At 28.0% G+C, this 16,462-nt stretch overlaps 1 protein-coding gene across 1 annotated transcript; it reads left to right on the top strand.

Moving 5' to 3' along the window:
- The first annotated feature begins 14,251 nt into the window (after window positions 1-14,251).
- LOC132301119 (uncharacterized) lies at window positions 14,252-15,745 on the top strand. Its single transcript, XM_059798398.1, has 5 exons — window positions 14,252-14,447; window positions 14,848-14,915; window positions 15,032-15,302; window positions 15,411-15,513; window positions 15,595-15,745. Exons 1-5 carry the CDS (start codon window positions 14,252-14,254, stop codon window positions 15,743-15,745), a joined length of 789 nt encoding a protein of 262 aa, XP_059654381.1.
- Window positions 15,746-16,462: the final 717 nt, after the last annotated feature.

The raw sequence follows: 16,462 nt of genomic DNA, 5'->3' as shown, positions 1-16,462 counted from the left end.
TCAGTTGTAAAAGGTCAAAAATAAAATAACGTAAGGTTATTTTCATCAAATCAATTAGTCCATGGTCACGCAGCATTGCATTAACCACTTTTAACACCAAAATTCCAATGCTTGCCTGCCGGGGTGTTTTTTTTGTGAAAATAAAAAGTAGGGGAAGATATTTTGCAACTTTTTTATAGTTGCCAAGGAGTTTGGTGTAATTCGGCCTAAAGAAAATTCTCATAATATATATATATATATATATATATATATAATCTTATTTCATGTTTAACATTTTTTACAAAATAGCCAAATAAGGGAACATAAAGTGCCCAACGCTCCAAATAAAAGGGAGCTTGTGGACCTTGTCTTGACCATTCCAATCAAATTTTACTTCATTGCTCAATCATTTTCCTTCTTTTGTGCCCAAAACTTTTCTCTCTGGGCTCTCTATTGGACTCTTCCACGTAACCACATTGAGTTTCTTTCACAAAAATAATATGAGCTTGACCCTCTTACAAAAAAAAATCTTGAGCCCATTAAAGATCTATAAAGTATAAACTATAAAATAAAAGCCTTGTGAGTGATAGCCCATCTATTCTCAGTAACACACTTCTATAACATAACAGAAAAAATGATTAAAAAATCGGGTATCGTTGTCGACTTATGCATTTATTACTGGTTTGAACACTTTAAAAGAAGAGAAACATGTTCTTATTTATCACTAACTAAGATATCTTGTTGGACATTGAAAAAAAAAAAAAAAAAAAAAAAAAAAAAAAAATTCGATCATCAGATGTAGCAGTATTCTTCTCTGAACTCTTTAGTAACCCAAAACTAAATGGAGCATGAAGCACGAGTCTTTGTTTTTTTTTTTTTGGTTTTTTGGGTTCCAAGCATGAAACACAACTTGTATTCTTGGGCGGAGCCAGAAATTTGGTTCAAGGGGACATATTAACACTGATAAAATAATTTTTTTCAAATAGACAAAAAATATAATTGTGTAACAACTATGCATCAGAATAAGTGAATAAAAAATGAATTAGAAGAGAAAAAAGAAAAAAGAAAAAAAAAAAAAAAAAGGTTATTGCACATAAATTATGCATGAGTGCAAGAAAAAATAAATTTTTAAGAAGAAAAAGAAATTTTTTAAGAAGAAGAGGAAATAAAAAGAAATTTGAAGAATAAAAAGGAAAAGGAATAAAGAACTAAAGACATTTTTAGAAATAGATAATTTTATGGGGATAATTTAAAATTTTATGAGGGTGTTTTAAAAATATTTACAAATTATAAGCATAAAATAAAATAAAATTTAGTGGATTCAGGAGCAGAGGGGTCATTTTATTAATTTTAGGGGGGTATTGTGTCAATTTTTACAAATTTATATATATATATATATATATATATATATATATATATATATATAAATAAAAATAAAAATAAATTCTAATAGGGCAGCATGGGCAGGGAGGGCAACTGCCCCCCGGGCTGCCTCCGCCCGTTGCATCAATAAAAGTGAATTGTAAATGTGAAGAACCTTTTTAAAATTTTTATTTTATCATTTCTTAGCGCCAAAAAAAAAAAAAAAAAAAAAAAGATTTTTTTTCTTTTATCATTTAGACTCTGTTTGTTTCGGTGTAAAATATTTGTTTTGGAAAATATTTTTTTTTTTCAAGTAAAATATTCTTTTATTTTTATTTTTTTTGATATTTGATAAAGATCTACGTCGAGTTTGAGGTCGAGTCCATTAAGTAGTACATATAAAATAACTTGTCGAAAATTAGTAGATAAATTATTTTTATTAAATTTTAATATTTTTTTTCGTCGTAAATATTTTACAAACAAAAAATATTTTACACCCAAATAAACAGTCTAAAAGAACTGTAATGAGTGGTGACCTTTCTGCCGAAGAAAGATAAAAGAATCATACACAGCAAATGAGAATCAACTTTGAAGCTTTAGGTTCTTCAAAGGAAAAACAAGACGACACTGATTTAACATCATGCTCTAATATATATATATATATATATAGCACTATAATTTATTTGGTGAAGGCTTAGAATTCAACGGATCAATGATATGTTTGTCGAAAAACGTAGAATATTATGACCAAAGTAGCTCAACCCCTCCACCCACACAGAGGTTATCATGATAGTAAATTGCAATTAATATTCAAACTGGTGACAGCAAAACCACTGTACAAATGTACGTTGAAAGGTGGACATAACTTAGAAAATTATGGATTTAACCAAAAAAAAAAAACACTTAGAAAATTATGTATAAAAGATGAACAATAGTGATTTTTTTTTTTTTTTTTTTTAATTTCAGTAAAGGCAATACTAAAATTTTATCAGTATATAATTCAAAAACAAAATATCAGTTGTGCATAACACTTAAATAATAATAATAAATAAAGGAAATAAAGAAAAATTGAAAAAATAAAAATAAGAAGGAAACTCTCCTGTACTATCAAATAGATAAAAAATACCTTCTTTTCTTTTATGCAACAAAAAATCTCAATTTACTAAAAGTTGTAAAGTACTCCCGGGACGCTGAAATACTTATGCAAAGTAACAAATACTATTAACTTCTCATTTGTAAAATCAATTGTAAAGTATAAAATGAAAATACCGTAAGATCAAAGCAATTAGTCCATGGTCACACACATTTCATTGACCACTTTAATACCAGAATTTCAACATTTGGCTGCCCGGATTTTTTTTTTTTTTTTTTTGGTTCAAAATAAAAAGTATAGGAAGATATTTTGCAATTTTTTTATAGTAGCCAAGGAGTTTGGTGTAATTTGGCCTACAGAAAATTTTCATAATTTATTTTTTATTTTATTTTTTATCTTATTTCATGTTTTACATTTTTTACAAAATAGCCAAATAAGGGAACATAAAATGCCCAATGCTCCAAACATATATATATATATATATAGGAATAAGAAGAAATTTGGTTGAATCATCATATCCCAATAGATGAGTTATGCTTGGTTTTTTTTTTTTTTTTTTTTTGAACAAACGTACCTGGCCTTGATTTAATCCTCAATTTCTCATAAACCTTTCTTCTCTAGCTTAAATTTATGGCGTTCTTCATAATAATTTCCTTTCCATAAACACCCAAGCAATAAATCTAGGATGGAATGTCATGTCTCTTGTATGCATGTATTTTATTCAAAAGAAAAATAGGCATCCTTATCAACAAATAATGTAACTCAATACCACTTTGTCACATTCACGTAAAAGTTTAAGGATTCGTGTGGCGACTTTGTTAACGGGTATAAAGCACTCACAAATTATAACACTAGACGAACTTGGGTGCACAATTCTACATGGTCTGAATAAGAAAAAAGTGGAGTGCTTATATGTGATGGTGTTATTTTCAATTAGTATGAAGTTTTGTGGAGTAAAACCAAATAACAAAATCGTACAAACTCAAACTCAACCCACCAAAACTTCAGAATTAAGATCAACATGATTAAACCCGCCATTGTCGGTGAGCCCCCACAAAAGGATCCATGAGTGTCAACTTGGTCCGAATTCGAACAAGCACCATTGCGCAATCATAAAAGGTAGCTTGTGGACCTTGTCTTGAGTCTCTTGACCATTCCAATCAATTTTTACTTCATTGCTCAATCATTTTCCTTCTTTTGTGCCCAAAACTTTTCTTTCAAAAACTTTTCTCTTTGGGCTCTCTATTGGACTCTTCCGCATAACCACATTGAGTTTCTTTCACAAAAACAACATGAGCTTGACCCTCTTACAAAAAAAAAAAAAAAATACCTTGAGCCCATTAAAGATCTATAAACTATAAAGGCATTGTGAGTGATAGCCCATCTATTCTCAACAACACACTTTGATAGCATACAAGAAAAAAAAATGATAGAAGTCTTGGTGTCATTATCAACTTATGTGGTCATTGTTAATTTGAATATTTTAAAAGAAGAGAAACATATTTTTATTCATTACTAATTAATATATTTTGTTGGACATTGATATATATATATATATATCGATCATCAAGTGTAGCAGTATTTTTCTCCGAACTCTTTTGTAACCCAAAACTAAATAGAGCATGAAGCACGAGTCTTTTTTCTTTTTCCTTATTATTATTATTTTTTTGATTCCAAGCATAAAACACAACTTGCATCAATAAAAGTGAATTGTAAATGTGAAGAACCTTTTTAAAATTTTTATTTTATCATTACTTAGCAAAAAAAAAAACATTTTTCTTTTATCATTTAAAACCAAAAGAATTGTAGTGAGTAGTGATCTAGCTTTCTGTCAAAGAAAGAGAAAAGAATCAACCACAGCAAATGAGAATCAACATTGGATCTTTACGTTCTTCAAAGAAAAAACAAGACGACACTAATTTAACATCATACTCTTCTAATATTAATATATAGCACTGCAATTTATTTGGTGAAGGCATAGAATTCAACTGATTGATTGATGCACACCACTTAATCTTATAAATTCTATTATAATCTCAAAGGGTTAGGTGACAAGCTTTACCATGATGTGTGAACAACGCGGAGACCACCATATGTCAAAGGGTTAGTGGCATAGCATGATGCCATGATCTTACATATAATATATATATATACATATATTCACACACACACACACACACACATATATATGTGTGAATATGTCACTCATGATTTCAGTTCCTGCACTAGTTGGGCTCCTATGCTAACATTTTCTCTAAGTGGGTCACTTCAGCTTTGCTCACCCTCTCCCATTGTAGGTCCAAAAAGGATGTGTCAACTTAGAACCCAATTTCGGCTTGGTAGCTAAACTAGTGACTTTTGACGTATTTTTTTCTTTAAAAAAATTCTCTTAGGCCATTAAATTTTATATATATATATATATATATATATATATATTTGAATCCATAGTTCAGGCTTAAAAGAAAACCATAAGGCTTATTTGATGTTAGATATGTCTTCGACTAATGTTTTAGGTCAGAATTATCAATTAGAGTAGTATTGTTCTTATGCCAATTCAACTAAAATCAAATTGAGACCCACCATGGTCTCTATTCCGCTAGGACGAATAGGTCCAAATAGCAAAACTCTTTTTTTTTTTTCCCTCAACTTTCTTACAACATTTTATTAATTTAATAGTATTTTTATAATTTTGTAATAAATAGATATGAAACTCTTTAAATTATAAAATAACTATTGATAACATATTTCAAGTTTTGTTCATTTATTAAATGTGTTAATAGCTGAGAGTTGAGAGTCGAGACTAGAACATTTACTTGATGAATAAATTTTGATGAATTGAATCCAAACAATTAAATTCTTCAATTTGGTACATTATGCAAGTGTGGTTTGTAACAATTTCCCAAAAAAAAAAAAAAATACTTAAACGTATAATTAAATGTTGAACACAATTTATTGTTGTAATCAAGATAAGTTGGTTAAGCAATAATAGCAATGTAGCACTATTCAATTAACAATTTATGATGAATAGTGATATTCACATCGAAGATTTATAGTAAATTGTCTACCCAAATAGTTTTTGATTAATTATTTATGCTAAATACAAGTAAATAAAGGAACACTCTATTATTTGTTGTATAAATGATCAATTAAAAATAATACCTCTAATAATTCATTGCAATTAAGAGGTATAAAAATTATTTTTCATTTATGATAAAAAATTTCTTTTCATGTATCCCAATTTTATTTTATTTTTCAACGCCATTGATGCATTTCCTAACAAAAATTTATTATATTGCTAGTAAAGTAAGCACTAGTGAAATGAGGTGACGTTAAGCAAAATTTTATTACCTCTCTAACAAGTTATTATAGCCTTTTACCTTTTGGATTTATATATACACACACACGCACACACTGCGCGTTATTTTATATATGTTGAAAATGAGCATCTCATTTATTTCGTGGAGCCAGTGGCAACGTAAGAAAGCATAAAAAGAGCGTCACAGATTTTTCCACATGCACTGTAAGAAGTTAAAACATATAAATCACGTGATAAACAATCCAAAATAGAAAAGAATATAAGATTATGAATTCTTTCTAAATCATAATGGGAAGGAATATTATTAAATCCCACAAGTTTTAATTACCCCGTGTAAAAAAATAATAATTATTATTATATTTGTCACATAATATGAGTGATTTTATTTTATGTCACGTGTATATATTTATACTTTAATATTTTATTTATTGTAATGTATATTTATTAGTGGATTATTAAAATTTTAGTCTATCCAATTATCTAAAAAAATCATGAAGCCTGTGTTGTATGACACCGGTTGAGACGTGCTGAATTTTTTGGAATTTGAGCTTGGCATGAGTTGAGTTATTAGAATCTTGTATTTGGCATGAATTAACAGCCTCTTCGTCTGCCGAACCCAGCGGAGTACCACCCTGGTTGATTAATTTGGGATTAGACATTGGCACTCCGCCTAATCTCATTAATTTTGAAGGTTGGTGGAATGACTAAATTGTATCATTAAAGATAAAACCTAATTTGAAGTAAAGCAATTAGAGTAACACTATCATGAAAGCGCTCTCTTGGTGAGCTCTCCTTATTGAACCAATGAATAAACTAGCTCATTAAGGCTCCGTTTGTTTCATCGTAAAATATTTTTTGAAAATTATTTTTCTCATTTTTCAGTGTTTGGAGACTCCACAAAGTTAGGATATTATTTTTCATGTAAATTATTTTATCCCAAAATGACTAAAAATGATTTATCAAAAAAGTTTCCATAAGTCATTTTTCATAAGCTACCTTGGATAAATCTAACAATCGGTATTCTTATTGGACAATTATGTCCCTCTAACAACTAATCTTTTTCAATAATCTCAATCTAAAAATCTAATATTCAATATTCTCTCTCTATATGTATACATAGAGTGAGGGGATAGTGAAAGAGATGATAGAGAAAGAGATACACAAATTAGACTTGGTGGAGGAACATATTTGGGTTGAGAGCATGTTTTGGCATAGAAAGTGAATGGAGAGAGAAAGTAAGAAGAAGGAGATAGACCGAGAGAGGGATGGTTTAGCGTAGACAGAAAAAGAAAGTAACGAGGAGAGAGAGGGAATGGTTTAGGGAGAACTATTCCCTATCGGCGAGGAATACTAAAGAGAGAGGGAGAGATAGAGAGTTAATTGTTGATACTATTTTTTGTTGGTAAGAAATGGTTAATTGTGTACAAAAATTGATCTAGAAAATATTTTATGAATAGTTGTCAAACACCAAAAAAATATTATATATATTACATTAAAATGTTTTGTTTAAAAAATACTTTAAAAGAAAAATAGTTTATGTCCAAACAAATAGAGCCTAAATAGCACAACTAACTTTTCACGAATCTCAATAAACTCTTAAATCCAGTGATTAAAAGGAAAAGACTCTCATTATAACATTACTCAAATAATTAACCCCTAAATCAAGGTTGCATTTTGATAAAACTAGCCACTACTATTCTCTTCTTTCCTTTTTTTTTTTTTTTTTTTTTCTCTTTTTTAATCCTTCTCTTTTTATAAAAAAAAGTCACATACCCATCTTACCCCTACATAGCTTAAACAATAGATTCAACAGCTCTTTTAAGCTGAAAAATATCGAAGTGTCAATTTAAAAGTTGCATACGATGAGGTGGGGGCAAAATGAATTGTTCTTGAACTCCCTATTTAATTATGGAAGTCCTTTTAGCTCAACCACCAAATTTAGAGTTCTTCTTCACCAATTCCCATCTCACCAACCAAGTATCTAACCAACCCAAACTGACCAACTGTCGAAGGTTGGTGACTTTCCTCTAGTCATATATCTCACCCTCCACATAGTCAAAATTAAAATGACCAAATTGAGAAAAATAAATTGTAGTGTGGATAGTGATGACTACAATGGTAAACAACTAAAGATGAGGGAAAAAAATAAAGAGGGCAAATCTATTTCAATAATAAATAAATTATGGTCTTAAATGAAGTGGGATGGATACCTGTGGAGTTAAAAATATTAAATGATTGCGGGAATGAATGAAAAGTCCCCCGTTTTTTTAGTTTTGGGAGGGAATAGGGACAGAGTTTTTAAACGGTTATGGGGGTAGGGGATGGGGAGGGTACACCCGTTCAAACTCGCCCTCGCTGTCATCCTAGTGATGACATAATATCTCAATTTATTAAATACATACGTAGTGATAAGATTCACTAAAATAAATATTTTTATTTATTTTTTTATTTTTTCTTTCAGAGGCATAGCGGCGTTGGCATGGATACATGAAGTAAATTCTTGAGGTCTCCTTTTTGAACCGCATTCCTGACTTGAATAATGTCTGTGTTGTGAGACCGATACACGTACTAAAAAAAAAAAAACATTTTTACTTATGTAACAAAATATAATTAATTAATAACACAAATAATGAAAAAAAAAAATTCTCTACCAAACCCTCATATAAATTTACCATTAAAAAACTTTAACATATAATAATAATAATAATAATAATAAATAAGTCTAAATAATTGAGCCGAAAATAGTGACAGCTCGGCTCAAGGTTAGGCGTTGTTTGGAGAGAACAATGAATATGTCTAGTTTTTTTTTTCTTTTCAATCAATTAATTAATTTTGGTGGAAGATGTGTAGGCAAATCTAGTGACAGGCATGCATGCGATGGGCGTTGGGACCTGTTTGGCTTTCCCACGTGGTTTGGAACACATTTTGACAAAAAAACAACCCATTATTAACAATTATTTTCTGTGCCTCTGAGACATGAGTGTCGGCAGAGTATTTCACAAATACACTAATCACTGCAAAAGATTTTGTTTGGAAAAATCATCACAGCCTCTGAGAGCAAAATATCTCAGTGCTCGTTCACACCAAGTCACACAATTTTTTTTAATAAGTGTCTGTCCGTCGCACTCACAATTTGATCGCATTCTCTCTCTAACATTTCGTGCGTGTTCTCGTTCAAATTCTCACTATTCTTATGCTCCCGCTCTTAAATTTGTTCTTACTCCCACTCTCATCTTATGTGACTTAAGAACTTTCACAATCATTTTTATTTTTATCTAAAATTGAAATAAGATTTTACTGTGATTTATATTCATTTGTGATTAAAAATATAGTTGGCAACCTAAAATTTGTTACAAGATTTTTTAAAATAAAAATTTGAAAATATATTCGGTAAAAAAATATTGCATGATTGAAACAAAATGATTTGTGAAGGGTCAGTTTGGTACTCATTTTTATTTTTGACGTTTTATTTTAACTTGAAAGAAAACAAGTGTTTTGTAATAAAGCGTTTTGAATAGTAATCGAAAACATATTTAGTAACGTTCATTTGTTGCAAGATTTTTTAAAACAAAAATATTAAAACATGTTTGGTTTGTTGCACGTTTAGAAAAGATAATGGTTAGTTGAAAAATGTCATTTAAGAGTTTTTCAAAAAATAAAACGTCTTCGTCAACATAAAACATCTTCATCAGCGTGGAAACATATAAAAAATACTAAATTTGGTGTTTCGTTTTTTGCCATTATTAATGAAGCGTTTCGGCATCATGTGAAATAAAATAGTTTTCACTAAATGTATTTTTTTCATTATTCACGGTTACTACCCACAAAAACAAAAACACCAAAACACAAAATTCATATCGAACAGGCCCTAAAGAATTGTTTTAAGTGTTTGTGTTACCGTGCCAAAAATATTAAGTAACATATAGATAGACCAATGGATCGGATTCTGATTCGAATTCGATTCGATTAGTCGGATATAGATTAAACAAAAAATTCAGATTACTCGATTAGGATCCTAATTCGATAACTTGTTAGTCTAGCAAATCAGATATAGATTATGCTGGTTCAATTCGAATAAAATTTACATATAATAATAATAATAATAATAATAATAGTATTATATATATATATATATATATATATATATATATATATATATATTTCAATACTCCTATCAAATTTGTATTTAAATTTAGAGAAAACAAAATAATAATAATAATAATAATCATAATGTTATACGTACAAATAGTGTGCTATGTTCTCACCCACATATTAATAAATCTCTTTATATACATACTAATAATATCATAATATTTATTCATTTACTCTTTGATCTATTTTATTTTTTATTTTCCTTCCATATTTTATTTATCTTTTGTTTTTTACAATTTTTTTTCTTCTAATCATTATTTTTTATTATCTTTTGACAACAATTTCTTTTCTTTTTTCTTTTTATATAAAAACTACAATATCAGTTTATCAAATCGAATATTCGTTTATTAACAAACCAGATATGAATTAACTTACAAAGAAATTTGTCTAATTATCGGATCAAATCTAATAAAAGACTTTTCAGATTCAGATCGAATCAAACTAAATCCGATCGGAATTCGATCCAGATCTATATCTCTATCTATACTATTATTAAATGTGCAAAGTATTTCAGTGTTTCAGTATTTTAGTATTTATTTATTAATTGATATAAATTTTATAAAACTCAAAATTACCTAATAATATTAAAATTAATTCAAATTAACAAAATATAAAAAGAGTTTAATTCAAATTATAAAGTCTCACATTGGTTTTAAGTAAAAAAAATTACATGAAAGCCTCTTAGAAAACTATAAAGCTAAAGAAATAATAATCACACCTTTTCGGCCTTTTGGCTAAGATCAAGTGTGGTACTAAATTTTTTTGGGTAGGCATTTTGGCTAACCTTTCCTGGTCTTTTGGCTAGGATCAAGTGTAGTACTTCTTTCTCGGCCTTTGTGCAAAGAGAAGTTTCTTAATTGATAAAAATTCTATAAAACTCAAAATTACCTAATAAAATTAAAATTAATTAAAATTAACAAAATATAAAAGAGTTTAACTCACAATAAAGAGCTCTCATTAATTATTATATCCCATGATATAAATTCTATAAAACTCAAAATTACCTAATAAAATTAAAATTAATTCAAACTAACAAAATATAATAAGAGTTTAATTCAAATTACAAAATCCCACATTAATTTTAAGTAAAAAGGATTACATGAAAGCCTCTTATAAAACTATAGAGTTAAAGAAATAATAATCACACCTTCTCAGTCTTTTAGCTAAGATAAAATGTAGTACTAAATTTTTTTGGGTCAGCCTTTTGGTTAACCTTTTTTGGTCTTTTAGCTTAGATCAAGTGTAGTACTACTTTCTTGGCCTTTGTGCAAAGAGTTTCAGTATTTATTTATTAATTGATATAAATTCTATAAAACTCAAAATTACCTAATAAAATTCAAATTAACAAAATATAAAAGAGTTTAATTCACAATAAAGAGCTCTCATTAGTTATTATATCCCACAATATAAATTCTATAAAACTCAAAATTACCTAATAAAATTAAAATTAATTCAAATTAACAAAATATAAAAAGAGTTTAATTCAAATTACAAAGTCCCGCATTGGTTTTAAGTAAAAAGTATTAAATAAAAGCCTCTTATAAAACTATAGAGCTAAAGAAATAATAATCACACTGCCATTTGGCTAAAATCAAGTGTAGTACTAAATTTTTTTGGGTCGGCCTTTTGGCTAACCTTTCTGGGTCTTTTGGCTAAAATCAAGTGTAGTACTACTTTCTCGACCTTTGTATAAAGAGGAGTTTCAGTATTTATTTATTAATTGATATAAATTTTATAAAACTCAAAATTACCTAATAAAATTCAAATTAACAAAATATAAAAGAGTTTAATTCACAATAAAGAGCTCTCATTAATTATTATATCCCACGATATAAATTATATAAAACTCAAAATTACCTAATAAAATTAAAATTAATTCAAATTAACAAAAATAAGTATTTATTTATTAATTGATATAAATTTTATAAAACTCAAAATTACCTAATAAAATTAAAATTAATTCAAATTAACAAAATATAAAAAGAGTTTAATTCAAATTACATAGTCTGGTTTTTAAGTAAAAAAGGATTACATGAAGGCCTCTTATAAAACTATAGAGCTAAAGAAATAATAATCACACTTTCTCGGCATTTTGGCTAAGATCAAGTGTAGTACTAAATTTTTTTGGGCCGGCCTTTTGGCTAACCTTTCTTGGTCTTTTGGCTAAGATCAAGTGTAGTATTACTTTCTCGGCCTTTGTGCAAAGAGTTTTGATATTTATTTATAAATTGATATAAATTCTATAAAACTACCTAATAAAATTCAAATTAATTTAAGTTAACAAAATATAAAAGAGTTTAATTCACAATAAAGAGCTCTCATTAATTATTATATCCCACGATATAAATTCTATAAAACTCAAAATTACCTAATAAAATTAAAATTAATTCAAATTAAAAAAAATATAAAAAGAGTTTAATTCAAATTACAAAGTCCCACATTGGTTTTAATTAAAAAGAATTACATGAAAGCCTCTTATAGAATTATAGAGCTAAAGAGATAATAATCACACATTCTCGGCCTTTTGGCTAAGATCAAGTGTAGTACTAAATTTTGCAGTATACTACTACTCACGCAAAATATAATAAATTCAAATTATACTATACTACTCACACAAAATATAATAACAGTAATTACCTAACAAAATTCAAATTAACAAATTATATTATACTACTCTCATTAATTATTATATCACACGATTGCAGCAGGAAGGGATTCAAAACCTAAACCAAACCCAAATGGACCAAATAATTCTTTCCACACTTAAGAACAAACATATTTAAATTAAGTACCATATTTGATCTGAACATTTCGGAATAGCTTTAGAGTTACTGTTGAAAATTCAATTTATAATCAATTGTGCTTGACCAAATGGTCCATATATTAAATTATTTGTCAATTTTCATATTTTTTATTTAATAAAATCCTTGATGTAAATGAGTCGTGAGTTTATTGCTGTAAGCCACACTAAAAATGATATATTGGAAAACAAAATTAATACATCAAATGACAGAGACCAACCAATATGCAATAACCGACCAAGCAGGAAAAACAAAATACAACACAATCTCTCCTAATTTGAGAACCCCCAAAGCTCTGTAACTTACCACATGCTTCCACGGTAATAAATTACTAAATTATAATAACAATAATTAACTAATAAAATTATAATTAACAAAATATAAAAAGAGTTTAATTCACAATTCAAATTATACTATGCTACTCTTATTAATAAAAACCTATTCATAAAAAGAGTTTAATTCACAATAATTATATCTCACAATCAATAAACAGTTTAATTAAAATTCAAATTATACTAAAATTCAAAACATATAATAATTAAAATTCAAATTATATTCAAAGCCTAATAATTAAAATTAAAATTATACTATACTACTACTACTAAACCTAACACGATTGCAACACCTAAAATATAATAAATTATAATAACAGTCCCAGCAGGAAGGAATTGAAAACGTAATAAAATTCAAAACCTAACATGATTGCAGTAGGAAGGGATTCATGGCGAGGGAAAAAGAAAGTCCATTTTGGATATTAATTAAATCTATATTCTCTTTATATATATAAGTTTTTTTTTTGCCTTCATCTAATCACATCAATTTTCAAGGTACGTGTATTGTTTTATTTTTTACTCATGCATTGTTTTATTATTAATCTTATGTTTTGATCATGCATTGTTTTATTATATATATTGCTATATTTAATGTACACAAAAATAAAAAAACCTAATCAATTGTCTTTCTCTTCTTCTTCTTATTATTAATCTTATGTTTTGATCATACATTGTTTTATTACATATATTGCTACATTTAATACATTTAATGTATACAAATAAAATAAAATAAAAAAATAAAACATAATCAATTGTCTTTCTTTTCTTCTTATTAGTCCAAGTTTTGCCAAGATCGGAGCCTTTTTTTTGTAAGGTACATGTCACCCCCACTCCATATTGGTAAGGTAATTCATTACTTTTGTAATTATAATTTTTTTTTTTTTTTGATTAAATTTGAATATTGTTATTGTTCTCTCAATATAATAAATTTAATTGAATGTTTTTTTTTTTTTTTTCATTGTCTCTTTAATTAGTGCTAGCCATCTTTTACATATAATTTTTTTTTTGATTAAATTTGAATATTGTTATTGTTCTCTCAATATAATAAATTTAATTGAATGTTTTTTTTATATTTTTTTCATTATCTCTTTAATTAGTGCTTAAATTGCCTGATTATTTGATAGTTGTATAACCTTCTTTGTTAAAATCAGATGTTCTCATCTTTATCCTTATCTTTATTAATCCGGTTAAGTTTCCAATCCGGTTGAGTTTTGCAATGACAATAAATAAGGCACAGGGCCAAACAATTCCTTATGTTGGAGTTTATCTACCTGAGCACGTGTTCTCCCATGGACAATTATATGTCGCGCTATCTAGAGGAACTTCAATGTCAACTACTAAAGTACTTGTTAAGAAGGATCAAACAAATATTAGAGGTGGTACATACACTAAAAATGTTGTCTATAAGAATGGTTCTCCAGTCTGAAAGGTAAGGATACACCCACATTAATATCCATGCCTTCCCATTCCAAAATTATTTTGCATTGTTCGAAAGGTGAAGATACCCCACATTCACTACCAATTATTACAATATTTAAATCTTTCACTCACAATTTTATTCTTTTAAAAACATAAAAAAATATTAACTTTGATTTAACTTACTATTGATGTATATATATGTATTTTCATTTCTATTTTGATACTCGATCATTTTTATTTCACAATTTTATTTTTAATTTTTATTTTCTTTAACCTTAATTCTTTTTTCTTTTAATCATGTAGAAAAAATCATGAAAATGAAGAAAGGTCACCAAAGCTTTGACTTAATAAATTCACTTGTTAGTTTAAAAACAAAATCGACAATAAATGTAGTTGTACTTCGAAGAGCAATCGAGGAATACACATCAGGAACAATGTTGAAAGTAGTTCTGATGGATGATGTAAGTATACCATCGGCTCTTTCTGTTAGTTTCATTAAATGCATCTATATTTGTATGGCAACATTGTTATTTAATGATCTTATTAATTTATTTACACATCTTTTTTACTCTTTCAGGGAACACAAATTCAAGGTGTCTTATTTAATGAGCTCGTCACCAAATTCAGTGATTCACTATTGCTTCATAAGACATACAAAATTTCTAATGTAACTGTAAAAGACGTTAATCCTGTATATAGGAGTATGCATAAGGAGTATGAATTGAAGTTTCTTAATAACACCTTAATTGAAGTTGAAGAGTTTGAAGTAGTAAGTTTAGAAACAATAAACTATAATTTTATGGACTTCAAGGAGCTAAATAAGTACATTGATGCAAAAGAAAATATGGGTTAGTTTTCGTTTAATTCTCAACTCTCCATATATATGTTCTCTCTTGTACATATATAAAATTAAAATTAAAATTTTTTATTTTTTATTTTATTTTTAATCTGGCTAGATGCTTGGGGAATTGTTATTGAGGTATCTCTTACATTGAACATATGTAAGAAAAACAACAAATGCACAACCAAAAAGCGGGAAGTCATTATAATAGATATGAGGTACGTCATTACTATATTACATATACGATCATAATTATGCTAATATAATATAATGACTAAAGTAATTAATCTTTATTACAGTTCAAGGACAACTATTTTGACGTTATGGGAGGATCTTGCTGAGAATGAAGGAAATTTTGTCATGAAACTAATACAAGAAAGACCTATTATCACAGTTACACATGTGGCAATCAACACCTACAAAGGTAAATGTGATACCCCTCGATTCTAGAGTCATGGGTGATCAAGTCCGAGCACAGATCCGAGGGATATTAGACAATTAATATGTAAACAAACAGGAGTAAAAAAAATTGAATTAAGAATAAAATAACAAAACGCTGAAAGAATTCTAAAATAAAAACCTCAACTTAAAATAATAAATTAATATAATTTAAGTCCTTCAAATCTGTACAACTCGGGAATCCATCTAGTGGACCCCTAATAATTCCAACTGGTAAAACATTTACAGAATAAGTATCCAAAACTAAAATAAGAAAAGAAATCCTATGTAGTCGGAAGAATGAGTGACTGTATCTGCATCACCACGATCAAGCCCTAAGCCTAGTACTCACGAACACCTGAAAAATAAAGGTGGGTCAGGCCCACATGCAAGTTCCATCCTACTACAATCCGTACATAAACCCGATACGCAGATACATCCGAGATAGCTTGACAATATCTAAAATAGTCCATATATATATATACAAACTATAGGATGCTCACTAGCCTATAACATAGTTCAGTCTGAGTAGAAGGTGACATAAAAACACGCTTTTCAGCGGCCAAATACCTAGACCTACCAGGGAACATCAGCTATATCTAGCTAACCAACCTTTGCGATATACGCACCCTAACTGTGATCAGGAGACTCAAGTTCGTATCACAGTACCATAAGTATATATATAAATTCCTTCCTAGTGCAGAAAGATAAAACAAATATCCATTATGT

The sequence above is a fragment of the Cornus florida genome, unplaced genomic scaffold (genome assembly GCF_030987335.1).
Source record: "Cornus florida cultivar Cherokee Brave unplaced genomic scaffold, ASM3098733v1 CherokeeBrave_3.0.0_Hap2_Chr03, whole genome shotgun sequence".
Classification (NCBI taxonomy): Eukaryota; Viridiplantae; Streptophyta; class Magnoliopsida; order Cornales; family Cornaceae; genus Cornus; species Cornus florida.
The sequence above is the reverse complement of the archived record's forward strand: the minus strand, read 5'-3'. Positions and strand labels throughout refer to the sequence as shown.

Bases quoted from the DNA above. Each gene is read 5' to 3' on its own strand.
- LOC132301119 (XM_059798398.1), top strand. From the start codon at position 14,252: ATGACAATAAATAAGGCACAGGGCCAAACAATTCCTTATGTTGGAGTT. The intron at 14,448-14,847 runs GTTCTCCAGTCT...CAATAAATGTAG, and splicing joins AAATGTTGTCTATAAGAATG to TTGTACTTCGAAGAGCAATC. The intron at 14,916-15,031 runs GTAAGTATACCA...TTACTCTTTCAG, and splicing joins AAGTAGTTCTGATGGATGAT to GGAACACAAATTCAAGGTGT.